Raw genomic sequence first — 27696 nt, 5'->3', positions numbered from 1 at the left:
ACCAAGGGCAACTCCGTTTGCACTAACCATTTAATTCTAAGGTCAGCCTTCTTACCATGGCCATATTTTATTAATTCTGAAGATCTGAGCAAAGTAGTAAGCGTGCCATGTTGGAAAAAACATGGACTCTGGTGTCAGACAACCAGTTCCACCACTAGCTAACTGAGCGTCCTTAAACAAGTGATCTAATCTCAGTAAGCCTAGATTTTTTTTCTATAAAATGTGAAGGGAATAAGATTATTGTTAGGAAAATTCCATAAGAAAATATATGTAACACATCTAGCACAGTCATCTAAATGGCTCTTCACCTGCAGTTAATGGGAAGTGTTCTCCAGAGCAAGTCTCTTCCATGGCCCCACAGAGCTCCCTCTCGTCTTCCCACTTCCCCTGGGAAAATAGTTCCAAATTCTTATTTTACAAATTTAAAAGAATGTTCAGAACCAGAAGAGATTCAGCAGTCTCTATCCTCAACAAAGAAGAGAGAGAGAATAAAAGAGAGTCACATCACTAAGAGACCCCTGGATTAATTAATATGAAAGAAAAAGTAGTAAAATAATCATTTCCATTGGTCAGATCAAGAAAGGAAGGAACTTAACAGAGCACTGGTTTTCCACCAAAGTTTAAAAGTACAATGGACACACTATATGAGGCAACCCTGTGAACTGGAATAGCATCTAAAAAAAAGGATTCCATGGTGCTCAGACACGCCTCAGCATCTTTATGGGAACAAAACACAGTAGGCTAAGGATGGTAAACAACAAAACACATAGCCTTGGAAATAGCATGTGGCCTAACCAACATGAAAGACCTGAAATTCCAAGTGAGAAAAATTTAGAACAAGTCCCTAAAGGAATAAAACTTCAGACAAACCTTCACACAATCCTGAGTATTTATGCTCTTCCTGTTAAGGACGTCCAGCATGTCCCAGACAGATTGATTCTTCAGATTCCGTCAGAGTCTTAGATTGGGACTTCGTAGGAAATTCTTACTCAGAAAGATCAGGGCTGGGACCTAGGAATCCCTATGTTGAAAAAGCTGCCCGGTGGTTGTGATGGTGACTGCTGTGTAGGAAGGAGTGCTGTAATCCAAGGACACTCTGAGCCACTTTAGGATGCCTTAGGTCCTTAGGACATGTTGAGGCCATCCCACCCTTTTGAACTATCCCATCTACTTGGCCCTTTCTGAAGAATAAATATACATAAATTAATTTTCACATTTTCACAGGCATTCTTCAGTTGAATGAAAACCCAAAGCCATGGCTATACAGCAAGAGCACCCCACTTCTTCCTGTCTGTATCATGAATCGGTCCCACCCCCATCTTTCTGGGTGGAGAGAGGACCTTCTCCCGATGTCAGTTGACCAAGTGCTGGATCCCGTCCCCTGTCACATTTAATCCATTCTGCACCAACAAGTCTCTGTCAGCTTCTTCTCCATGGGTTTTGTGATTTCTTCACTTCTGTCTTCAAATATAGACAACTCCCCTCTATGTTTCAAAACAAAAGCAAAACTCCCCATGGCCCTGCCTGCCATTGTCTCTTGTCTCTCTTCTTTGAAGTCATCAAATTTCTCTTGTGAGCTGTCTATACATAAGTCCATTTCCTCCTACCTCATTCCTTCCTAAACTGCAGTTTGCCCTGTGCACCATTTTTCTACAGCTGCCTTCTGCGCCATCCCCAACAACTTTTTTCTCAAAAAATTCAACGCTCTTCGTCCCTTGAGGGCCCTACAACACCCCTCCCACTCACCCCTTTCCATGCCACTCGTCTACATGACCTTTCCAAAGCTGCCCTGTCTTTGGGCTCCTCCACGCACACTTGACGCGGAGCGTCTGCCAGGGCGAGTCTCTACTGTGGTCTCAGCTCATCTCCTCCCTCAGTGAGTCCATTCCTTTTCCTGGCTTCATCCACCCCCAGATGTCAATGATTACCCAATCTCCATCTCGCCATCTCTGATCTCTCAAGTCTCACACTGCCTTTGGGATAATTCTTTCTTGAAATCCTGCTCTCAACATCTCAAGCAGATGCCATTATTTCATCTCCTCAGTCAATGTCTATTTCCAGTTTCCCCATTCCTGTCACAAGTCCATTTGCTAAGATCCTGAGGACTCCAAATTTGTAACACCTCTCTCTTCTCTCTCTTTGTATACCTTCCTCCACAGCCCTATTGGCTATATGGCTGAGATAGCCCCACACCTCATGATACTTTGCACAATTATAGTACTTCATTCCTTTGGGTCTTGGAGTTCTTTCCTCTTTAAGTATTGAAATACCCAAATACTATGATTGTTTGTTTTTAATTACAGTTGTAAAAATTACCAAGTTCAAGTTTCTTTCATGCTCCCCAGTAATCTGAGTCATTTTGAAGAGGGTTAAGGCCACTGTGACCACCAGCTGCATTTTGGTGACTATCATTCCATAACTACATAGGTAGATAGAGCATTGTTTTAATTTAAATAGAATCGTAATATATACACTGTTCTGCAATTTGCTCTTTTTACGCATAATGATGTACATCTTGCAACTGACCTCATTTTCTCTAATACATACATATAATTCCATAGCTTGAATACACCATAATTTAATCCAAATATTCCTCTACTGTCTAACATTGAGGGATCTTTCTATCTTTAAATGTCCATTAAGAAAGGCTACTCCTTAAACCACAGACTTATTTGTCAATAATACTAAAATAAGAATCACTGTGGACTGGTTGCTGGATAAAGAACAGAGTGCAGGGCAAGCAGGAAGGAAGAGGGTAGTTCCTGACGACGGGGAGCATCACTGTACAGCTTCTGCTTGAAAACCCTCAGGGATGGGGGACTCATGAACTCCAAGGGTGGTAATTCTTTCACCTCCACAACTCTCATTAATAATTAGGAACTTTATGATGGATTGAAACCTAACTCCCTAAAGTTTCCATCCCTGGAGTTTAATTCTGCTGAGGACACAGCATAATTATACCCTTCAAATATCTGATGTCAGATCATCTTAAGGCTTTTCTCCTTTAAGTTCAACACCTTCTCTTCCTTCAACAATAGCTTCTTGTATGCACTAGGTTCAAGGCTGCACACTTTGCTACTCACCTCCTTTCGCTACACTTCAGTTTGCCAATGTGCCTCTTAAAACCTGACACCCAGCACTAAACACCTGACCAGCACAGAATGGACTGTTGTGACCACCTGCTATGGACAGACGAGCAAAACACCTTCCCTGGGTCATTTTACCACACTGGACAAGCCAAACAGGGCATATCGAAACCTCTCTGTATTCTGATTCATTCCCAGATTTACCCAAATATTCTCGGAATCATCCCTGCTTTGAGGCTGCACTTGATACCCTTAGGCATAAAATACAAGAGTAAATAGAGTCCAGGACGGGAACCCAAACTTCCTGGCTCCAAATCGTGGCTTTACTGCTGATCAGCCACGGGATCTTACAAGTGATCAAGTGACTTACCCTCCCAGTGTTTTTATGGGCGGGTATTAGTTCTTACCACATGGATTTGTTGTGTGGCTTAGATAATTCATATGGAATGTTTAGCACAGTATATAGGAAGCACTCCCTGTGGAAAGCTTCATTTATAGGTCGATCAGCACTATGACCCTCAGTTGAAGGTCTAAATACTGCCGTACGATAGAACAAATCAGGACATCTATGGTCCCTACCTCCTCAAGAATTAAGCTGGAATTAAGCCTTTTCATTGGAAGAGACAGAAGCTACATCTTTTACATAACTGGCCAGTCAGTAAAAAACTGTGCCACGCTTTCATAGGAGACAGCTGATTTTTATTATTTTTATTATTCCTATAGGCAAAACCACTCTGGTGACTATGAACATACGCAAACTAACAAGCCCAGCATTTCAGTTGATAAGAAGCAATGTTTACCTGATAAATAGAGTCATGCCTTTGCATGGTTCTTTCACACTTCCTGGGTGCACTAAATTTACTTATATTTCAGCTTAGATCTCCACCCTCCCATTTCACTATAGTTAAAAAAATGTTTTCTTTCCATCTGTGTCCATGTCTTTACTCACTGCCTTCTTCTGCCCTATCTTTTCTGCCCTGGAGTACCCTAAATCCCTTCATCCCCTAGTAGCCCCCAATTTGAGTCTTCTCTTTCTCTTCGCTAGATACTAACTAGAAACTGAACTTCCCTTCCAAAAACACCGCCACCCACCTCACAGCCCAGGCATCCTATCCCTAAAATACATTTCAGCCCAAGACGTTTCAATGAAGAAAAACAGTAGTCCAGCTTACAGCACTAGTAAGGAAACCACAAGACAGAAAATGTGTATTTCTTAAGTTTAGTGCTATAACAATGAAGCGTTTTCCCCCATTGGTTTCAAAAATGTGATGGGGCTGACAACGGGAAAACAATAGCCAACGATATCTATGTGTTTACTCAATAGTTTACTAAAACCTTCCCCATGGGTCACCTACCTCATTTGACATTCTCAACAACCCCTTCATGTGGGCATTATCAGCTCACTTTACAAATAAGGAATCAGGCTCAGAAAGTTTAAATAGTTTTTCCAAGGCCACACGTCTAATAAATCCTGGCTCTAAGCCTGGAACACAGCTTTTCACAGTCCTCTTCCAGCATTCTTCCCACTACCTGAGAGCAAGGTGAGTACAGGGGACAGATCTCAGAAGGAAACCCGAGCATCAATTACACAGCCTGGGTCTGAAATTTGGTCTACTTTTGTATAGCTAGTACTCCATCTTCCATATGAGCAGATTTTTTCACAGATGCTTGTGGACTAAACAATATGCACACAGAATTGTTCTGCTGAATAGAGAACTGAAAGGCAGAGTAGTATCTCCAAGGTCAAAACTTAATGAGGAAATATCTCAGTGCACAATGGTAAATGAATAGAGAATTTTGTATGGGGTTGTTCTGTTGTTTGATATTACGAGGAGAGATGTATTTATCTTATTAAACAAGTATTCATTCATGAAAATTAACTGATGAGGAGCCTGAGGATTTGGGGTGAAAGGAAAGTCCTTTCCATCGGTACTGAAAGTGACTTAGATGCATGCAAAGATTTTGATAAATCTCACTTTCAGGCAAAACGTAAATCTAAAGTACAAACACATACCAGGGAAACTGCATGTTTTCTTTCCATTCCTCTGACTAGAAAATTCTCTAAAAACACACTGGTCTCAACTTCCAAGTCTGACAATATGGTGAGCTCAGTGTTCACAGACACAGCACAGCTAATGATCCTAGATTAAAAATAAAAAACATCAGTTTTTAAGTAAATTTTACTTTTTAGAACAGTTTTGGATTTACAGAAAAATTGCAAAGACAGTACAGAGTTCCCATATACCCCACACCTAGTGTCCCGTCATCAGCATCTTACATCTCATGGTTCACTTATGTTAAGGAATCAATGCTGATACACTAATATTAACTAAAGCCCACACTTTATTCACATTTCTGTAGTATTTACCTAATGCGCTTTTTCTGTTCCAGGATCCCACCCAGGAAACCACCTTACATTTAGTTGTCATGTCTCCTTAGCTTCCTCTTGGTTATGACACATTCTCAGCCGTTCCTTGGGTTTGATGACTTTGACAGTTTTAAGTGCTAGTCAGGTATTTTGTGTCTCTCTCAATCGGGATTCGTCTGATGCTTCTTTCAGAATTAGACATGGGTTATGGGTTTTGGGAAGGAAGATCACAGAAGTAAAGTATCCTTTTCACCACATCACATTAAGGGTAACGTATTATTAATATCACTGTTGATATTGACCTTGACCACTTGGCCGAGGTCATGTTTATTAGGTCCCTCCAATGCAGTTCCTCTCCCCTGAGTCCCTTTCCATACTGTCCTCTTCAGAAGGAAGTCACCCTGCACAACCCACCTTAAGGAGTAGAGAATTACGTTCCCCTCCGTGAAAGAGGAGTATATATATGAATTATTTGGAATTCAGGTAGATTTGTCTGTTTCCTGACATTTATTTATTTATTTATTCAGTCATTTATTTATATCAGTATGAACTCATGGATGTTTATTTTATACTCTGGCTTATGATCTAATAGTTTTATAAGCAACAGATTATAGGTTTATAATTTATACTTCTATAATCTAATACTTTTTTTTCCTCATATTGTTCGAACTTTGGCCATTGGAAACGCTTTCAGTTGGCTCCTATATTCATTTTACACACTTTGCTCAGTTTGAGTTTCTGTTTTTGTTTTTGTAGTTCTTTACTTTCTGGCATTACGAAATACTGTAGGCTCACTGTGTGTATTTCCTGCCCCAGTCCCAGAATCAGCCATTTCTCCAAAAAGCCCTGGTTCCTTTTACTGGAAAAAGATATTAGAAACCAAGGTCTAAGTGTAGGTATATACACTGCTAATGGAGTATCACTCCTTTCAGCTGACAAGAGCAAGGAAATATACGTGTATACTAACCCTTGAATATACACATATCTATAGATATTCCTACATGTAACCACCTATATCTATATTAAGCTAAACATAAGTTCATATTGATGTGCTTGATTATTTTCACACACAGCTGAACTGGTGGAAAAGTAAGAGAGTTCTCAGAAGCTGGAAGTGCAAGAAAGCAGAAATCAGAGATGCAAGCACCCTTGGAACTGGCATTTGCCCTGGGACTTAAGCCCATACAGGTAGCCTAGAGCTTGGGCACCAGACACAAAGCAGGCCAAGAAAGAAGAGGTGGGAGGAAGAATTAGAGACTCTGCATAAAGTTAAGACATGTCTTGAAGCCAAGACCCCTCCTAAACTTCTGAAAGGTGACACTCACTAGGGAAAAAGGCCCTCCCCACAAACAGAGACAGAAGGATGTGTGTTTATGTGGGCCTTGGCTCTGGGTAGATAGACTAAATGTACAAAAACTCCCCTGAGAATGAGAGTTTAGAGGCCTGCATTCACATGCACTGTATAACCAGAAAAAGGAAAAATAAATCCAAAGCAGAAAATATAATTTCAGAAAGCCTGGTTGGGAGTGCTCCCAGGTGCCCCAGCAGGAGGAAATGCAAATGCTCTCAAAAGGTTTGTGCCTTAAATCCCAGTCTCTAAATATTCCCACAGATAAAATACAACAGAGCATGAGCAAGCAATTGAAAACCATCAAAGACTCTCAAAAATGAAAGAAACCAATCTTAAAGACACATACTATATGATTCCATTCATATGAAATAGCCAAGAACAGGCCAGTTTATACAGAGAGAAAGTAGATTAGTGGTTGCCAGGGGTTTGGGGAGGAGGATTTGGGAAGAAGTGGGAACTGCTAATGACCGGGGTTTCTTTCAGGGGGAACAAAAATATTCTAAAATTAGATTGTGACAACCTTGTGACTATACCAAAACACACTGAATTGTACACTTCAGGTTGGGTGAATTGTAAAGTACAGGATCCTGGAATAGAAAGAGGACATTAATGGAGAAATTGGTGAAATTCAAAAAGTTTGGAATTTATTTAATAGTTATATATCAGTGCTGGTTTTGTAGTTTTGACAAATGCACCATGGTAATGTAGATGTTAACACTGGAGAAACCGGGGTGAGGTATGTATAACTCTTCATACTATCATCACAACTTTTCTGTAAATCTAAAATTGTTCCAAAATAAAGTGGTTTTTTCTTCTTAATTACCAAAGAATGTGATCCATCTATTACAAAGCAATGGGCAATCTTTAAAAGATGTGTTGTTTCTGAAAATACTGGGGAGACCTTGGTAAAGAAGGCTAATTACAAAATACCCACAACAAAGGAACTCTCCAAAGCAATCAAGTTCAAGGCCTTCTTCAGGAAATGAGATGTGTTAGTGGTGCCCCCCAGTTATGGTTACCTAACTAGTATTTTAAGGTCCTCGCTGATGACCAACCCAAGACCTGTGGCTTTTTCCATCTTTAGTCAATAAGTGCATTTCCTTTTGCTTAGCAATCTTCAGTCTAGCTGTTTTTAAAACCATTTTTCTTATTCTGTTTTAACTTCTCCAATTCTCCTAGAAACTGGAACAAAGAACCAAATCTAGACACATATTACTCTAATAAATGTTTGAGGGTTGCCAAGTATACAAGAGACAAGGACAATCTTTTTGGCTTTCCAGCACTCATGAAAACTTGTGGTCCATTTCGAAATCATTTTACAGCCCCCCGACCTACCTACCTTCAAATTCTCTCTGCGATTTCCATTAGCAAGATGCATACCCATAATTCATCATTTGTTATTATGATACAACAGCCCCACCCTAAATCTTGAGGAAATATTTTTTTTTTTTTTTTAGTTTACAGCTTCATTTTGCCCTTTATTAAAAAAAAAAACTACAATAACAGAACTGGCAATTAGATGAAGATATATAAAAAGACAGTCTAAATACCTCAGTAGAAAGATTGAAAAAAAACACATAAGTCAACTTAACTTTTGAAACTTAGTAAAGCTAATTATAAAACTGAGCTAAATGTTAACTCAATAAGGCTAAGATTACAAAAATAAATGTGAGACAGTCTTCATTATACCTTTTTTTGTCAACTCCAGGCCTTATACATTAAAAAAATAAAACATCATTTTGTCTTTCCCTCCACATTTGTGTAAAGTAGCTCTCTAAATATAATTTCATATAAATGTTGATTTGCTTCCCTTTTGTTAAATAGCCTGCAGACAAGTTAACACTTACTGTTTGGAGAAGAATGGGCTATCATCTTTCAGAGGAGAGAATAAAAACAGCGCAACATCCCTAGCAGACAAAAAAATAGAAGCTCTTCTCTCTACATGGTCTTTTATTCAGAGTAAAGCCCACACACATTCCTAAAGCATTCTGTTCTTACTCCGACAAGGAGGTTAAAGAAGAGAGAAGATTCCAGAGCCCTTAAGGTCAATTCACTTCAGATAACATGCACTAAATGCACACATTTCATTGAAAGAAATAAGAAAGTAAAACATACAGGTACAGTCCTTTTAGCTATGCCCACTGAAAGGTGGAAAATACAGAGTCCTGGTTTGTGGGCTTTACTCTCAAAAGGTGTTTCTTTACAATAGAAAACCAAGCCTTCCTTACCGCTTGTTGAAGATCTTGCAATCACAGAATTTTAGTGGTGAACAGGTCCGAAAGAGCATCATTTCTATCAGCTATGTATACCAAGAATTCTGGAGGCCAGACTAGAATTCTGGAGGCCAGAGACATTTCACCCCTGAGACACAGAGCACGGGGGAATCTTTAATGTCCCCTTACCTGAGTCCAGAGTGTGCTTCTCTCCATCTCAATCTCTGCCTCCCTCCAGGAGCTCAGTGCTCCCCTCCCTACATTTGCCTTGGTAAGTGACCCCCACTGTTCTCCTAAGAGGAATGTGAAGGACAGTGCAGTGCCCACTGGGGAAGACCCCTCCCCAGCCCCCTCACCCACCACCAGCAGCACTTTCAGCATTAGTTAAAAGACAAGGCAGTTCCTGGAAGCACAGAAACAGAACTTTCAGGAAAGGCAGAAGGAAATCAAATGTCACAAGAGCTCTGTATATGCAGATATGGATCAGTCCCTAAAAGACACTAAGTTAAAAAAAAAAGAAAGAAAGAAAAAGAAGCAAGGGGCAGCAGAGCTATACGCTATCACTTGTGTCAGAAAACAGACAAAACAATTCTGTGTGCACATGTACATAACCGAACGCTAAAAGGATGCCACCGGCAACCAGTGGGGACGGCAGCTGAGCAGCTGAAAAAGGGAGCTGGGTGGGGACACTGGCCTTTCATTATATCCCCTTTTCTGTCTTGTGATTTTTGGTACTAAGTACATAAGCTGCTTTGTCAGAAAACTAATTTTTGAAACTACTTATACAAAATAAAAACCAAAAATATTTTTAAATTATTTTTTAAATTTTAAATTAAAATTGATACATGAAAATTTTAAATAAAATAAAATAAAAACAAAGAGCAAAAATAATTCCAGAAGCGAAAAAAGTCTTTGGAACAAAGATGTCTCAATCCAGTGAGACACACAGCTAAACCATTTCATGAAATTTCACAAAATGTTTAGCAACTTCCTGTAGGCCTTAGCAACCTTTGGTTGTATACCCTGGTCAACTCTGTTTCAAATTAGATACAGAATGATGAATGCGACAAAAGGAAAGGGTGTGGACGTGGGGGCACAAACCACTGTCCTTTTTGTTTTAATTACATGTTTGAAATAAGAATTTAGAACCACCTGAACAAAAACTTTTCAAATGTACCCTTGCTCTTTTTCAACTTAGACTAGAACCCCAGCTCCGTGTTGTTATTTTGGTAAATAAACCTGAGAACGGAATATTTGTAATAATACGATGGTTGAGAAATCCCCAGTACTGTCGGCCCAGATATCTCAATTCAACACTTAAAACTGCTTTAATGCTAGTGTAATGCTACTGTGAACTTCTAAAACCATTACTGCAAATCCGATCAGTACTATTAATGCATAAAAGATTAACCACTGATAACTACAAAGTTGTAAGCAGAGCTCCACCATTACAAAGAAGTTGGTAAATGCTTCACCAAGTGCACAGTTTTGGGATAACTAAAAAACACATTACAAATGGGTTAATAAGTTCATCTTGTGGTAGAGAGCCATGTTTCTTAAGCCCAAAAGGACAGCGGTCTTTTAATAAAGCACATGTTTAACCCGTATAAACTACTTGAAGTTACTTTTCCCACTCATTACTCTCCATCCTTGTGATATCCTGGCAAAACTACCAGAAATTGCCATTAATAAGACTGCAGCAAGTTCTTCCTTTATCTTGTTTACTGAAAGGGTTGACTTACTTAAAATAGAAAGCTTCTGAAAAGCACACAACCAAACACTGTTTTTAAATTACACATCCTGAATTTTTTTTTTACAAGTTGCCGCTACAAACTATTTTCCCAGATTGCATCTCCTTAGATACAATCTTTTCATGAAATCTTTCTTTATAAGTGGAATTTGGAGGCCATGCTGCACAATACTCGGGAACACCTGGATATATGGCACCTTTTATATGGTGACTTGACTTTCAACTGCTAAAGGAAATTTCTACATATTGTTCTCACAAACCCTGAGACAACTTGTCTGAAACGTGATATTAAGATCTGCATTTATAACTGCATGTGATGCATACATCAACTCCACAAAATGAAAATGCGAACGGCGTATTTAATACTTAAACAACCCAAGTTTAACATTTAACTATCAGAAATTGGGCTATTAATTAACTTTCAAATCAGAAATTAGGACTATTCAATCTGAAATGCAGGTTCCAAATAATAAACAGGCCTAACCAGTTGGTAAAGAGAGCTGGCTCCCAATTTTATCTTAATTTAGTCATTCATGCCAATGCAAGAATGTAAATAAAATTCCATTTCAATCCAACAAACGCTTATTTAGTTCCTGCTTTGTACTAAGCATACCAACATGACTCAGATTCATCCTTAGTCACTACCCACAAAGAATGTCCAGGTGTAGTCTCAGCACCATTGTTCAAACAGTTTCCTCTTCCTGGAATATTCTGCCTGTCCCACTGGCCTCACTCCAGCACTTTCCACTTCTCCTTCTAAAACAGCAGCTCCCAGGAAGTTTTCTCCAACACCCTCTCAAGACAGGTGCACAGGTGCTGAGCTCAGGCAATGGTATACACACAAGCCCCCTGGAGCTTCAAGCACATCTAACACCAGGTTTACAGGTAAGACAGTAGTAACAAGTGCTCACAGGTTTGTCTACCAGAAGGCACAGCTCCTCATTAATCTCTGTGCCCCCATTCTAGCCCAACATTTGGCATACAGTGTTCAATAAGCAAACAGAGTCATGCGCCACTTAATACAGGGATCCATTGTGAGAAATGTGTTGTTAGGTGATTTCTCCATCGTACGAACATCATAGAGGCACTTACACAAACCTAGAGGGTACAGCCTACTGCACACCCAGGCTCTCTCGTGTAGCCTATCACTCCTAGGCTACAAGCCTGCAGAGCATATTACGGTAGAAAACAACAAGAGATTAAGTCAAGCACAAGAGAAAGTGATGCAATCATGAGATGCGATACAAACGTGAGATGGATGAGGCATACTGTTCTACAGCAAACTCTTTTTTTACAAGTAGGGAGAAGGCCCTCTAAAATAACCATAAAATGTATAATATAGAAAATACATAAACCAGCAACACAGTAGTTTGTTATCATTATCAACTAGTATGCACTGTACATAATTGTATGTGCCCTCCTTTATACGACTGGCAGCGCAGTAGGTTTCTTTACACCAGCATCCCCACGAACACGTAAGGAATGCATTCCACTAGGACGTTACAGTGGCTACGAAGTCACTGGGTGATAGGTATTTTTCAGCTCCATTATCTCATGGGACCATCGTTGTTGACACCAAAAAGTCTGTTCGCAGCACATGACCGTAGATGAGATAATGTATGCAGAGCAGCTGGCTGACTGCCTGACAGCATAAGCATTCAATATAGAGAAGTTTTAGTGTCATGAAGCCAGACAGGTAAACTGAGGCCAAGCTGTGACGATGACCTCTTGTTCCACAACAGGAAGACCCATTAGGTCTCTGCTTGAAATGCCAGGAAGAATATGGCCACACCTCCACTCTCTCTGCCCTCCTTTCAGTTACTGTCAAATCAAGCCACCAGATCATGACACAAGGGAGCACTTTCCAGCAGGACTGGACTCACTCAACATCCCCAAAAACGGAGACTACGCGTCCTCCTGTTCTATGTACATAGGCTGGATTAAGGGACGGCCCCCACCTCCACCAGCCCTGTCCTCTCCATCCTGTGGAATTTGGGTTTATACCTCACTGTGTTGCCCTCAGTACATCTCACCTTTTGACATCCTTGGGCTGTTTCTGCACGCCACCCTCCACCTCCCAACAGCAATCTCTTCAGAACCACAAGAAACTTTCTACCACATTTGCGTGCGGCTCTAGGAAAGACCAAAATGCTCAGGGTCAGTCACTAGCCATGGCCTTACCAGATCTCTGGGACTCCAGATGGTGCACCCCTAACTGCCTCCATCCCTCCCACACATCTCACACCTCAAGCCCAGCAAGCAAGCCCCACTTCTCAATGTGCAGCCCTCTGCTGCTCCTGACTTCCTCCTCCTCCATGATGACTCATCGTCCCACTACGGACCTGCCACTGCTGACCTCCACGCCCGCCCTCTGCGCCATTCAAAAAATCTAGTCTTCCCAGCTCTCTCCTTTCACTCTTAGCCTAGCAGGAGAACTGATGGCCTCTGGGCATTTTCCTTCTCATGGGAGAGAAGAAAGTGACTGCTTTTCCAGATTCCCCAGTGCTGCTCTGGACCATTTTTCTTCTACCATCCTCATACAAAACCTTTCCTCCCTCCTTTTTCTCCACCTCACATCCCCTAATTCAACTGGGAAGCTTCACTGTTTAGGAGGACAATCCATGGAACCCCCAGTTCCTCGGCTTGCTAAACCAAACTGACTTTCATCCCAACTCCCATATCCACACCTTAACTTTCCCTCCCCATTGCCCAGAAAAGCTTCACTGGGCGTCTTCAACTCCAACATCCAGCCCCAGCTCTCTCACTTCCTCTGCACCTGCTCCTCAACGTCCCTCAATCTCTGGATCTTTCTCTTTTCACTTTCATCACTTTCTGTTTCACTCTGGCTCCTAAAAGTAGCTGCTGAATGAGAAAAAGCACACACCGATACAAATCCATGCCTCTAACAATCTATGGTTGTCAGTGGGTGGATTACGCTCAGCCACCCATTAACTTCCCCTTGGTCAGCTCTTTCTCTACTTCCCCACAAAGACTACTCGAAACCTTCACTCAGCCTCAAAACCCCCGCTCTTCCTCACCCCTGCATCCTTCAGCCACGACCTCCTGCACCTCGTTACAAGATGAAAATCCACGCACAGCCTAACCTTTCAATGCCTTCCTTTTGATGGTGGAAGTAGCTCTAAACTTCAGTTGGCAAGAGAATCACCCGGGGAACTCCTGCACCCTAATGTCCAGATTCACGAAGTCTGGGACAGATCCCAGAAACAAGCACCAAATTTTGGGGAAAATTAATCTATACCAGGGGTCTGCAAACTCTGGCCCTCCAGTCAGATCCAGCCCACTGTTTATTTTTGTGTGGCCCGCATACTTTAAAATGTGTTTTACATTTTTAAAGGGTTGGGAAAAAAAGCCAAAAGAAGAAAAGTGCACGACACATGAAAATTATATGAAATTCCAATGTCAGCGTCCATAAATAAGCTTCATGAGAACACAGCCATGCCCATTTACAGCTTATCTATGGCTGCTGTCAGGCTTCAATGGCAGAGTTGAGCAGTTGTGACAAAGACGATGGCCTGCAAAGCCCAAAATACTTACTGTCTGGCCCTTTATACGAAAGATTGCCGACCCCTGGTCTGCAGGATAAAGTGTAAACAGCTCACCAGAGCCTTTCAGCTTCCCAGTGATGTGATTCTGGCTTACTTCTCCAACCGAGAGTCTTGCTGTCCACACAACTGCAGTCCAACCACCACCCACTTCTGGGGACTCTTGGGTCCTTGAACTGAAAGACAACTTCATACTCCACACCTCTGCACGCGCTGTTCTTTCTACTCACTTTGCCTGATAAATTCTCCTTCATCCTTCGAGACCCAAGTGTTCCCCCTGTCCTAAGAGATGGTCTCTGATGACCACGCCTCCTCCCCTTCCACTGTGCCTGATTAACTAGTATCCTAATTATCCTTCTACAGCAGTGGTTCTCAAACTTGCGGGCACATCAGCTGAAGGACTCCTTACATAACCTGTGGCTGGGCCTGTCCACAGAGCAGCAGATGGGGGCGCAAGGCAGAGAACATACATTTCTAACAGGTCTCCAGAACACCAGGAATTCCTGGAACACAATAGAAATGCAATAGTTGTTTGCATTTAACCAAATTATTTTCCTCCTGGAGGTTAATCATATCAGAGAATGAAGGGGAAATTAAGTGGGAAGAAGAGACCTGACTTTGCAGGAACTACTGAGGCTAAAAAAGAAAAATAAAGTGGCTCTGTGCTAGACTAATGTTCTGTGGCCTGCCAAATGCTCCTGAGCTGGAATGAACCAGAAAGCCCCATGGTGAAGAGTGGATTGTTGAAGTCAGAAACACAAGGGGACAGCCTGGGGGTGGCATCATCTGGGAGGCAGGGGAGAGTTAGGTTCAGGACCCTTCCTCTCATAAAAGTCAATCTATTGTCCACTTTAAAAACGACGCCCTGTATAACAAAGTTTGATCATATATATCAGTAACTTTGGCATATATGATAATGAATAAATGTCACTAATGATGAACATTTATTGAGCACCTACTATTTCCTTGGAATACAAACAAGGATACAACCTGGACCTCAAAGAAACTTTAGTTTGAAATTCAGCATATAAACCCAGAAAGATAACTAACAGTATAAGGTAACATTTACTAAATGTCAAATGTAAACCGTGTCAAAGGTCAACAGTAAATTCTACAGGAGTCCTGTGTCCTATGGCTTTCCCTTCTCTGGTCCACCAAGGCTCCACCTACAAACCTCTCTCAGCACCGCACAGGTGTGAGCATACCACACTTGTATACTTGTATGGGTCCTCTGTCTCCTCTGCAGGAGTGTAAGCTCCTCCAGAAGGGGGAAGACCTTGATTTTTTCATCCTTGTATTTCTACCACCTGTCTAGGTACCTAGCACTAATAGTGTTAAATAAATATTTAATCGATTTAATAATGACTGTGGAATGTGAGCTGAGCTTTTAAGGAAGGGCAAGATTTAGATTAAAAAAAAAAAAGAATTGAAGGTTGGGCTTTCCAAGAATGGGCAAGAGAACAAACCAGGTGACTAAAAGCGCCAGACAGGTAAAGAAACTTGGGGTCAGAGGCCCCAGGGGAATAATGAGCCCCCTGCCAGGTTGAGCATGCCAGGTCTTCAGAGGTGGTCTACATTCATCCAGCTTTTTAAACTGTAACACAAGCTTACATTAATAGTCCTAAACCTTTGCTACTTTAATCTCAAAATCATTTCCTGGATTCTTATGTTCTGGTCTATTTTTCCCTTGCCCCTTTTTTCTGCTGATTAAATGAGAAACAGAAAGAGAGAAGAAAGAAACCCAAAGAATCCTAATTTAACAAGGAATTAATATTTTATGCAAACACAAAATTTGGGGGTGCCAGTCAATAAAAATAGCTTTGGCACCCAGAGTGTCCCACCACCAAAGTGGAAATTCCCTAAAGCCGGGAAACAGTTCCTCAGCTTTCACAGCTCCTAGGATATGACCGTGCACCACACAAATTAATAAGGTCACTATTGCATGTATCCTGGTACCTGAGTCAACCTTGTAAACTCAGATTGTGTCACACTCCACAACCAAAACGAAGGGGACAGGGCAGGAGCAGATGATTTAAACAAGAAATAAAACACTCATCCTCCTTCCTTGATTCCCCCTAAATGGGAAAGAAAAGTTCTTACCTAGGGTTCCCAGGTGGGAATTCCCACCTGTTCTCAGGAATTTTTTTTCACTTTCCCGTTTCTGAATCCTGAGATATAAACTGTTTTCTGTTCTCCACGATGAATCGTTTCCACAAAGTGACGGCCATACTATCACCCACCTGGGTTCAAGGAGCCAATTTCCCGACCAACTTTTCTCGGGATTCGGGAATGGAAAAGCAAAAAAAAATCCTGAGAACAGGCGGGAATTCCCATCAAGAAACCCTAGCACTAAACAGGAAAAATGTCTAAGAGATCATTGTCAGTACGGTCATTTCCCATTGTGGGTATTACTGGGTTCAAGGAGCCAATTTTCCTGACTTCCCGACCAACTTTTCTCGGGATTCGGGAACGGGAAAGCGAAAATAATTCCTGAGAATGGGTGGGAATTTCTGCCTGGAAACCCTATTCTTACCTAACTTATCCTGGATAAGTGAAGCTTTATATCTGAATAATCCTACTAATTGCTGGAGCTCCATAGTTGCTGGACAGACAGGGAATCACTACTTCAGAAATTAAATTCTCAACAAACTCGTCTGTGAGGTGTCTGTGGAGGCCCATAAGTCATCGCTCATTGATGGTCTATCTGAATAGCTGTGCTCTACCTGTTTCTAATTAGATAAGATGATCTTACATTTAACATCTTTAGAAGGATGTCAGACAAATAAAAGTCTCTGGAAACTAAAAGCACAGACTTTTTTCCTCAGTATAGTCACAGCTGCACACAGGCTTCCCCCAGGAGTTAACAGAACAGGTAACAGAAGAATCAGATGAAAAATAATAAAAGAGTTCTTCACTCACATAAGGAAGTGCTCAACAGATATTTCAGTTTTCACAAATAATAAACTATTTGACACAGGGAGATCCAGAAGCCAAAGATATTCTCAGAAGTGCATTCAATTCAGAAATGACAAATGTACATGTGAAATGTTAAGACCTCATTGGGAAAAAAAATTCAGTGTCTTTAAGTGACATATGAAGAACTCTTTTTGTAACTTGAGGCATATATTTATAATTTTTAGCATATCACAGCCCAACAAAAAGTCACTCTTTTATGGACAGGAACAAATGTTTATCAAAGACTGCACTCTTATCCTTGGATTTTCCTCCAGATCTGGCTCTACCTTTGTCTTCCCTGTTCTGTGCCCAGCGAGGAGCCCCTGCAGATGACATTACCCAGGAGCCCCAGGCCCGCCATCTTTAGGAGGGGTCTGACCACTAGCAAGAGATGGAAGGGCTGTGGGGTGGAAGAAGGGCTGAGCTTCTCTCCTGGCAAGGCCTGAGTATAGCTCTCACTGGGCAGGTGCACCGGGATTTCCACCCCTTTCCCTTTCAGCGTCCAGGTCGTCTTGGTACCTGAACATCATTTGTCAGTTCCCTTAATGCTGCCCACACCCCATTGAGTAGTTCATTAGTTGAATTGTTTCCTGCCAGGATGCTGTCTGATACAAGGACCTTCCTGAAGTGGGGCATTTTATATCCATATAAAATTTCTCGGCTGGCCCAGTGGCTCAGGCGGTTCGACTTCCATGCTTCTAACTCCTAAGGCTGCCGGTTCAATTCCCACATGGGCCAGTGGGTTCTCAACCACAAGGTTGCCGGTTCAACTCCTTGAGTCCCGCAAGGAATGGTGGGCAGCGCCCCCTGCAACTAAGATTGAACACGGCACCTTGAGCTGAGCTGCCGCTGAGCTCCCAGATGGCTCAGTTGGTTGGAGCGCGTCCTCTCAACCACAAGGTTGCCGGTTTGACTCCCACAAGGGATGGTGGGCTGCGCCCCCTGCAACTAGCAACGGCAACTGGAGCTGAGCTGCGCCCTCCACAGCTAAGACTGAAAGGACAACAACTTGACTTGGAAAAAAAGTCCTGGAAGTACACACTGTTCCCCAATAAAGTCCTGTTCCCCTTCCCCAACAAATCTTTAAAAAAAAAAAAATGTTCTCAACTCTAAACTGTAGGTCTTACTGCCATCTCCCATTTTACACATGGGCATGCTGAGGCTCTGAGAGGGTAGAGTATTAGCCGTGGTCACAAAGGAAGTTTGCTGGCAGAGTAGGAATTACATCCAGGTCAGTCTGACATCTAAGATGTTAAAAAGCCCTTGAAAGTGTGAGGGAGAAAAACACATCAAGCTTGCAAAGTCTCAAGCCACAATTTAGCTTCAAACCACATTATTTATGGTTTGGGATTTTCCCTGGGTCAAAAAGAAGCTAGCCCATACGGGCTTCTTCCACCAATAGTCATTCGGATTTGACCCTGCTGGAGGGCAAAGGAATTGTCCTAAGAGCTAAGAGATCACAGGTGCTCCTTCCTTGCCCATCACCCACATTCTTCTTTCAGTTCATCCCAGAAATACCTCCCTCCCCGCCTTAAACATCCCTAAGGCTCTTTTGTTCTTTTTTATAAATTGAAAACAGGGTTCCTCTGACAGAAATCCAGGAGGTTGAAGACGTAGTTACAAAGCACTCAATAACATCATACTGGCACCTCCCAGTCATAATTCACCAGGTTCCATTAACAGTCTCTCTTTCCATACACAAGGCCGCCCTGGATTCCACGTTCTAGTTGTGCAGAATAGCTTAAAACAGAAAATTCAATTAAAATAAATTCTGATGGGGTGGGGGTCAGGGGGCAGGTACAAAACAAACTTCCCTCAAGGAAATTCGTCTATGAGTTATACTCATTTCAGGGCTAAAGACTTAGCTGTTATTTCTGCCTATTCCTAGGTCCCTGGGTCTCCTTCCCCTCTCTACACAGTGAAGAGTAACTTACAAAAGCACAAGTTAGCATACCTCTCCCAAGTTCTTAGCTTTCTGGATTTTGCAACTGATAAGGCAATGGTGAGATCAGGTGGGGTTCTGAATCAGATCCTCAGAGAGAGCCTGCCAGGCAGAACGGTGGCTCAGTAAATAGTATCTGAGTAAGGCAACCACCAGCTCTCACTTCCTCATTGCTGAAAAAAGGTGAGGGGAAAGGCCAGCAGGTATGCTTTTGTTTGCAGAACAGAAGGGGGGGAAAAAAGGATCACTAGTGAGAGGCAGAGAAAGAAACCTGGGCAAAAACTCAGCATGAAACAAAACAGGCAGGAGTCCAGCACACTCCACCCGATCCCATTTAAATCAACATGTATTTATTGACTCAATACTAAATACCGGGCAGACCTAGCCTGCAGCACCTAAAAGAGACATGAAAATGAGTACGACAGGCTCAATGCTCAGGAAGATTTCTTACCAGGAATTACTGTTCTTTATTGCCGTTTTTCAATTTTAATGGTAGCAGATGGTATGGTACCATCCAAATAACCTCAACAACGCTCTTCTTCTCCCACTAACCCGTCCTACTGGGGAGCCTGGAAGCTCAAGGATAAACGGAATAAACCAAGGCGCTCGGAAAACCACTGTCCTGTGTCCCTCCTCCCTTTCCAATGAACAGCACACATGGTGCAAAGTAACTGTCACTCTTATTTGACAAGTCTCACTGCTTAAGCTTAAAACCCCGGTCTCTCCTTCAAAAACTATAGGTCATAGCCTCTAGATTCATCAGGCATACTTTTTAAGTAGAGTCACCTAAATTAAAAATAATAAGGCCTTAACTCCACTGATGGAAGAAACAATTGATTCATCTATCAGAAGACTTTTACAACTTGGTAATAGGAAACAAGGCAACCCAACACTTAAAAAAAGAAAGTTCATTCGAACCTGTCCTGCAGGGTTAAGTCTTTTATTTATTTATTTATTTATTTATTTATTTATTTTCACATTTACAGGAGAAAAACATAAACTTTAAAAAAAAAAAAAGCCCACCTGTGTAGTTTGTAGCTGTGTCAAATCTGCTATGGGGGCGGGGGTGGAGGGAGAGAGGTAACATTTCCCCAAAAGGCTCCACACCCGCACTGGCTCGGGGAGGGTGTCCTGCGCCCCCGCCGCACTCACCTGGTCGAGCGGGATACCCAGGAGCTGGCTGAGCGGGTGCAGGCAGGTGGAGCCCGTGGTGCGGTAGGAGAGGCTGGAAGGCGGCGCGGCTGCCATCCTGCATCTTCGGGAGGCGGCTGCCCCGGCCACGGCCCGCGCCACCCTACTCGGCGTCCTTCCGCCCAAATGCTCGTGGGTGGCCGCCTCGCGGGGTTTACGGCCGCCTCGCTCGCGGGGATCTAGTGGCGAGGCCGGGGGACACTATCGGACGCCAACTACCCGGGCGCAAACTTAGCGTTGGCGCTGCGGCCAGGGCGCCGTGGGAGGGCCGTGCCCAGCGCGCCGCTTCCCGCTCCCTCCTCTCGGCGCTCATTGGCCCGGCCGCCAGGACGGCCCGGGAGGGAGGGAGGACGGCAGGAAAAGTGGGGACGCGGAGCCCGGCCCCGAGCGCCACCCGGCCCGCCCAGCCCGGCCTGAACCCAAGCTTCTGGGAGAGGGAAAGCGGCGCCAGCGGGAGGGCTGGTGGCGGGCGGCCCCGGAGCCCCGAGGCGTGTCTCGTCCTCCTCCGAGCTCGCCCTCGGGTCTCCCCAACACACTACACGACCTCCCCCCGGGTCACCCAGGCGCGCGCCTTTCACTAGGGCGCACCCTTGCCCCACCCTGTTTACGCGCAGACAGTCACCCCTTTCTGTACCCGCACGGGCTAAGATTTCCTGCGCTTTCTTTTAGAGTTTTCTCCCTCACAGTCCTTGCAGCAGAGGGTTAATCTGCCTGTGGCTGGAGCCCAAGGATACCCCTGTGCTGCTAGCCAGCGCCCCAGCACCTAGATTCCCTTTCTTGAGTTTCATCACTAACAACTGCACTGAACTTTAAATGGCCAGGCCAGAGTTAGTTTCTCAACCCATGTCCCCTGTCCAGGAGCAAAAAAGTCCCCACCGCCACTCCTTGTCTCCATGGAGATTTTATAGGTGAGGTCTAAAAACTGACTAGAATTGAAGCAATGTTCCTCTTATCTGGAGCAAGATGATAGCTTAAGTGAAGTGTTGAAATCACTATTTTAAAAACATCAACACTTAGATATAAACTGCCACAAACGTTCTCCTGATGCTGTTGTACAATTAATGTTAAAAGAACGATTAGATGACAGAGTATCAAGAGAATAGATCAGTTACACGGCAGATTAAATAGGCTCCTGGAGGACTGGATATGATTCTAAGGTTTATGAGAGCTTGTCCAAGTAAGAAACGTCCAAACCTATAGAAAATTTTTACAAGAGTTTCTTTGAACCAAACTGATGTCATGTGCCAGGGAGCAAGATCTCAAACGCTCTGCAGAATCATAGTTTTGCCTTTGAAATTAAGGAGGGGATGTAAGGAAGCTTGGAGAAAGCAAAGCAGGGATTGGATTACAGGATAGTAAAGAAGGTTAGCTCTCTTGAGGGTTAATATCCCCACGGAGGGATATTACTTCTGCCATTTCAAAAGTGTGTGAACGTTGATGCACTAGAATAATGAACAGGGCTGGCTTAATAACTTTCACTAAAGAAGTTATGGACTGGGTGTGACTACCCACCATGAGCTGCCCAGCTAGGGATTTATGATCAGATCACCCTATAAGGTTACTTTCCATGGGACCCCTGGTTTTGATCCACAAGCTGCACCATGAACACAGGCCTCTCTTTTCCTTCCCTTGTATTCCTGTTTCAATTACCTGTCAGTTGTAAATTCTTAATAATAATTATGTTAGAAGTAACTTTATACAAATTGTTTCATTTACCAGTGACAGTGACCCATATGGCAGTTATTATAATCTCTATTTACAGATGAGAAACCTGGAGCTTAGAGAACTTAAGAAACTTGGTTTTATTTAGGGAAGTTAAGTAAAACATGTCTGTCTGATTCCAGAGCCTGGATTCTGGTTAATTACGCCATGTTGTTTCCTCCAAAACAAAGCATGTATCTCTTTATCAAGAGGCCCACCCACATACCTGACACAGGCCTGTCGTTTCTGTGGACAGGCATTATACTTACTGCTCAAAATGAGGTGTCTGGAGTGATGCTATAGGCACTCTGTCCCCCATTTTCTATCTGCAGTAGAATGAGGCTTGATGTCAAGGTCAGCTTTTTCATCTCCCGTATGAAACCATGCTCAGAATGTGAAGTCATCCAGAACTCATCCTGATGACTGGTCTGAAATGAAAGGCCAGACAGAAAGACCTGGCAAAGCTTCTGGCATGTTTCAGGAAGGCAGCACAGTACTATGGACTGATAAAAACTCAACACCAGTCACACGCCAGTCCAGACCTAGCCAAAGATACTCAACAATACTGAATTAAAGTAGTCCTCAAAGTTTTCAAAGGTATAACCCCTCAGGAAGATAAAGTTCTAATGATACAATCAGTCTACACTCAACCAAAGATAATCTCCAACAAAACCATCAACAATGATCTAACCCACGTAAAAATAAATTTACCATTTTAATACTGCTACATATTTATGTAATGATACTGTATATTCACAAAGCATATTCATTTGCTTTGACCTTTGACCCCCCCAACCACTCAGGTTAGAAGGGCAGGTGTTATCATTTTTATTATTATACCATCATCATCTCTATTTTTATGCATAAGAATACTAATTTCTGGTAAGTTACAGCTAGCTTATACAGCTCCCAGACAGCAAAAGTAGGATTCAAACTTTTCCATTGTTCTTCTTAACAGGATTCTTTTTATTATGCTAGGAGTCCACCTTCAGGAAAACAGCAGAAATTGTTGCCTGCATCTGACATTAAACACCATGCTTAACATTTGAGCACAGATCTGCAGAATGGTCTAAACGGACCCAAATTGTATGGTATCATTCTTGCTTTTTAAACAGTTTCTTTAAGCATTATCCATAAAACCATAGGGAATTTAGATTTTGCAATCAGTGCTCAGTTTTTTAACGTCTTAACTCAATCTGTCTGCATTTGTTTGGAACATACATTGCCACCTACCTGCCTAACATTGTTTAAGGTGGAGATCACAGTTAAACAATCTGTTTATATTTGTGCATGTTCAGAAAAGGAATCAATATAACTAAACACCTATCAGATTTTGCTACTATTGCTGAGTGAGAGCATGTTTCCGTAAGAATATTGTATCATTTAGTCACTCAAGGTAAATCAACACAAATCAGCTCAGCATGCTAACTTATGTACAACATCCATCAGGGAGATGCGGATATGTCTAAAGACAAAAGAACCCAAAATGATATACAAACCTCTAAAAGAAAACAGCTATGAGAAGTACGAAGCAGAAATCAGTCACTGGTAACTGAATGCAGAAATAAGGCTTGCTAACAAAACCTCATCAACTAAAAATACGACTTTGTACAACTTCTGAGTGGTCGGGACCAGAGCCGAAAATGTAGAAGAGGAACAGATAATGAAAATCTAAAGAATCCAGCCTTTAGAGCAAAACAAAACTGGATCTGAAAGCCAGTACTGCTTTTTACTGGTTTTGTGAATTTGAGCAAATCCATTAACTTCCTCGAGTTTTCTCCTTTATAAAGTGGGTATGAGACTTATGATCTCTTATAACTGGTTCAAGGACTGAAGGAAAGATTATATGTGAAACAACTTGTCACAAAGTAATGGATCAAAAAATATTAATTAACTCTGCTTCGTTGAAGCTTACCCTTTACGAGCTAACACTTACTTTTAAACTTTGGTCCTTTGGAAAGATCTTCCTAAAATGCATCCCTGAATATTTAAATGGAGTTAGTGATCATAACTGAATTCTTACTGAATTCTTAATGATGGGTCGGCATTACTGTAAACAGAAATCAATACCATGATGTCGTGGAGTCCATTGATGTGACAAGAGTTTGTCCTTGCACTAAACTCTGCCCAAAACGGTAAATTTTCTAATTTACTATGTCTATTTTCTAGTTTTCAGTCTCCTCTTCTGCTCTCATATTTTGCTTGTCACTGCCTTACCTGCTATTTTGGTTCTCCTAGGACCTGGGGAACTCTACAGAATGCTTTTGAATCACTGGGCTTTGAAAGATAAGTGCCTAAGGAGTTCTTCAAGAAGTACTTCAATTTTAAGTAAACTTTATGCTGTCTATCTTGGATACTCAGAGGCCTTTTTGCCTTACTTCCTGCTTCTTTGGCTGTGTTCCAGATAGTTACTCTTGCCAAAGATGTGTGCTATAAAGTGTGATTGAAGACAATATTTGAGAATATAGAGATAGGCAAAAAACCTCTCTACTTATGCTGCCAGGATTCTCTGGCTGGGCAGGGCAGGACCTACTCAGGTGCCCTGGAGCCTTCGGTGTCCTGAGGTGCTCGGCTCCCACCCTCTTCACCTTCTACCCCAGCCTCACTGTTGGTGTTATCACTGAGGTCACTGTCGTCTTAGGCTTCAGGGAGCTCCAAAGCATCAACCCTTTACCCCAGAACTTATATTCATGTCGAAGACCATTTGGACTCTCCCTCAACTCTCGTGTTTGTACCTTCCTCTTCACTCTTGTATTTGTACCTTACTCTTCAGGCTCTGTTCTGCAGTCTGGCCCAATGACAGTGCCAAGCATAACAATGTTTCAGAATGAATGGATTTCCTGGCAATCAGTACAGCCAACGGGACTCATGACTGTCTCTTCTCTTGTTGTTCGCAGCTAGTGTGGCCCTCGGTTAGCACATTAGGCTGATCAGCCCCAATGCCGAGTGTACGGTCTGTTATTTATAGGACTCAAGTAGGTATTTGCCCCTATTTTCTTGGTATTCTTCCCATACTCCTAATGTGCCATCTCTGAAACTTTTATTCATTTGTAAACATTTTTTGATCATTATTAATCACTTCTCTCAGAGAATTCTATAAAACAAGCTTAGATTTTTACAAAATTATACTAATGGGTACTCATGTCAATTGCAATCTCCAAGAAAGGCACATGAAGCTTAGTCGATGGCAGGACATTTTTTGTGTACATGGTGCACCCTTCAGAATTAGCATTCCCTAGACTCACCTGGGGAAATAGTGCTTTTGCTTGTGAGGATTGATGCAACAATCGGCAAATAGTTATTGAGGAGCAATTACTTATAAAGCACTCTTCTAGGTGCTTGGGATACACATCAACTGCAAACAGACAAAAACTCCTCCCTAGCTGGAGCTTACACTCTTCCAGTGGAAGACATAAACAAACAAAAAAACCATTTAAAATCATATTGATATGTCAGAAGATGATAAGTACATAGAGTCAAAGGAAAGTACAGCAGGGTAAAGGGGTGAATGGGGGCAGGGTACATCTGTTGCAGGGTTTCATAGGGCAGTCAGGGTAGTCCTCATTGAGAAGGTCACATTTGAACAAAGACCTGAAAGAGTTAACTGAGCAGCTATCTGGGCAAAGAACTTTCCGGAAAGAAGAACTGTACAGAGCAAAGACCCTAAGGCAGGAGCAGGCCTGGCAGTGTGGAGAAAGATCAGGCTGGTCAGGAAGGCTGGTGCAGAGTGAGTGAGGAAAGAGAGGGAGGAGATTGGCCAGCAAGGTATGGGGTGGGGGGCAGGCAGCCTATAAGGACCTCGGAGACGATTATAACTACTTCCGCTGCTCCTCTGATTGCTAAGGCTTGTCATTATAGGGATCTGAGCAGAAGAGTATCCATACTCTTTAAACAACTACTCTGCCTTTTCCCTCCCCTGGTAACCACCATTCTGCTTTCTGTTTCTATGAATTTGACTATTTGACGTATGTCTTGTTAGTGGAACCATAATGTATTTGTCTTTTGGTTACTGGCTTATTTCACACAGCATAATGTCCTCAAGGTTCATCCATGTCATCACGTGTGACAGGATTTTCTTCCTTGTTAAGGCTGCACCATATTCCGTTATACGTAGAGACCACATTTTGTTTATCCATTTATCTGCTGATGGACCCTTGGATTGCTTCCATCACTTTGGTATTGTACGTAGGGCTGCTATGAAAATAGGCATGCAAATATTTATTTGAGACCCTGCTTTTAATTCTTTTAGACATATACCCAGAACTGGAATTGCTGTACCATATGGCAGTGCTATTTTTAATTTTTTGAGGAAATATCATACTGTTTTCCACAGCAGTTGTGACATTTTACAATCCCAACAACAGTGCACAAGACTTCCAATTTCTCCACATACTAGCCAACACTTGTTTTTTGTTTTGTTTTGTTTTTGTTTTTTTCATTTTTGTTTTGTCATAGTAGCTGTCCTAACGATGAGGTGATCTCTCATCACGGTTTTGACTTGCATTTCTCTGATGATTAGTGATGTCGAAGCATATTTTCATATGTTTCTTGGCCATTTGCATGTCATCTTTAAAGAAATGTCTATTCAAGTTCTTTGCCCATTTTTTTAGTCAGAGTATTTGATTTTTTTATAGTTGAGTTGCAGGAATTCTCTTCTATTCTGGATATCAACCTCTTATCAGATATATGATGGGCAAATATTTTCTCCAATAGGTTGCCTTTTCACTTTGTTAATTATATCCTTTAATGCACAAAAGTTTTTAACTTTGATATAGTCCCATTTGTCTCTTTTCACTTTTGATGCTTGTGCTTTTGGTCTCATATCCAAGAAATCATTGCCAAATCCAATATCATGAAATTTTTCCCCTATGATTTTTTTCTAGGAGTTTTCTAGTTTTAGGTTTTATGTTTAGGTCTTTAATCCCTTTTAATTTGGGGGTATGGTGTAAGGGTCCAACTACATTCTTTCGCATGAGGATAGCCAGTTTTCCCAGCACCATTTGTTGAAGACACTGTCCTTTGCCCATTGGTTAGTCCTGACACCCATGTCAAAGATCATTTGTGAGGGTTTATCTGAATGCCTCCATTTTCAATGTAAAACTATTGAACTATCTCTTTGCTTACCAAGCTCTTTAAAATTCAGCCCATAAAAGGGCTTATCATTTTCATACATAAAGACATTCTTTTTCCTCCTGAGAGGAATACTCCTGCCAGCTGTGAAAATTTTACATTTTGCCCCAACTATTACACCTATGAACCCAGTCTTCCTGGGCTGCAGTTTCCCCGTGTGTGTGTGTGTGTGTTTGTGTATGTGTGTGTGTGTGTGAAATAAAACTGCTCTGCAAACATTGTATATTTTTAAAGCTATATTGAGATACATCATATGTGTAAGTGTAGTAATATATATAATTTAAATAAAACTCATCAAATAAAACAATGTGCATGTTCCCACAACCCATTTTAGGAAATAGAACATCAGGATATCATCAAACAGTGCTCTTCAAATAAAGGTTTGCAGCCTCCTCATCCTAACTCTAGCCCTCACCCCGCTCAGGTACATGAGGACTTTCTGGGGG

The 27696-nt window shown here is 42.1% G+C and overlaps 1 protein-coding gene across 2 annotated transcripts in view; it reads right to left on the bottom strand.

The window, feature by feature from the left end:
• MBOAT1 (membrane bound O-acyltransferase domain containing 1) overlaps positions 1-20704 on the bottom strand; it is a 100059-nt gene extending 79355 nt beyond the window's left edge. The window contains exon 1 of one of the 2 annotated variants that reach the window (XM_033113297.1): positions 20381-20704. In XM_033113297.1, coding sequence (XP_032969188.1) covers positions 20381-20476 — 96 coding nt within the window. In that variant the 5' untranslated portion in view covers positions 20477-20704. Of the gene's footprint in view, positions 1-9207; positions 9249-20380 lie in introns of those variants that run through there. The other variant, XM_033113298.1, reaches the window with a different exon arrangement.
• Between the last annotated feature and the right edge of the window lie 6992 nt (positions 20705-27696).

This window comes from Rhinolophus ferrumequinum, chromosome 9 (genome assembly GCF_004115265.2).
Source record: "Rhinolophus ferrumequinum isolate MPI-CBG mRhiFer1 chromosome 9, mRhiFer1_v1.p, whole genome shotgun sequence".
NCBI classification, from domain to species: domain Eukaryota; kingdom Metazoa; phylum Chordata; class Mammalia; order Chiroptera; family Rhinolophidae; genus Rhinolophus; species Rhinolophus ferrumequinum.
This window is presented reverse-complemented; position numbering and strand designations above follow the sequence as displayed.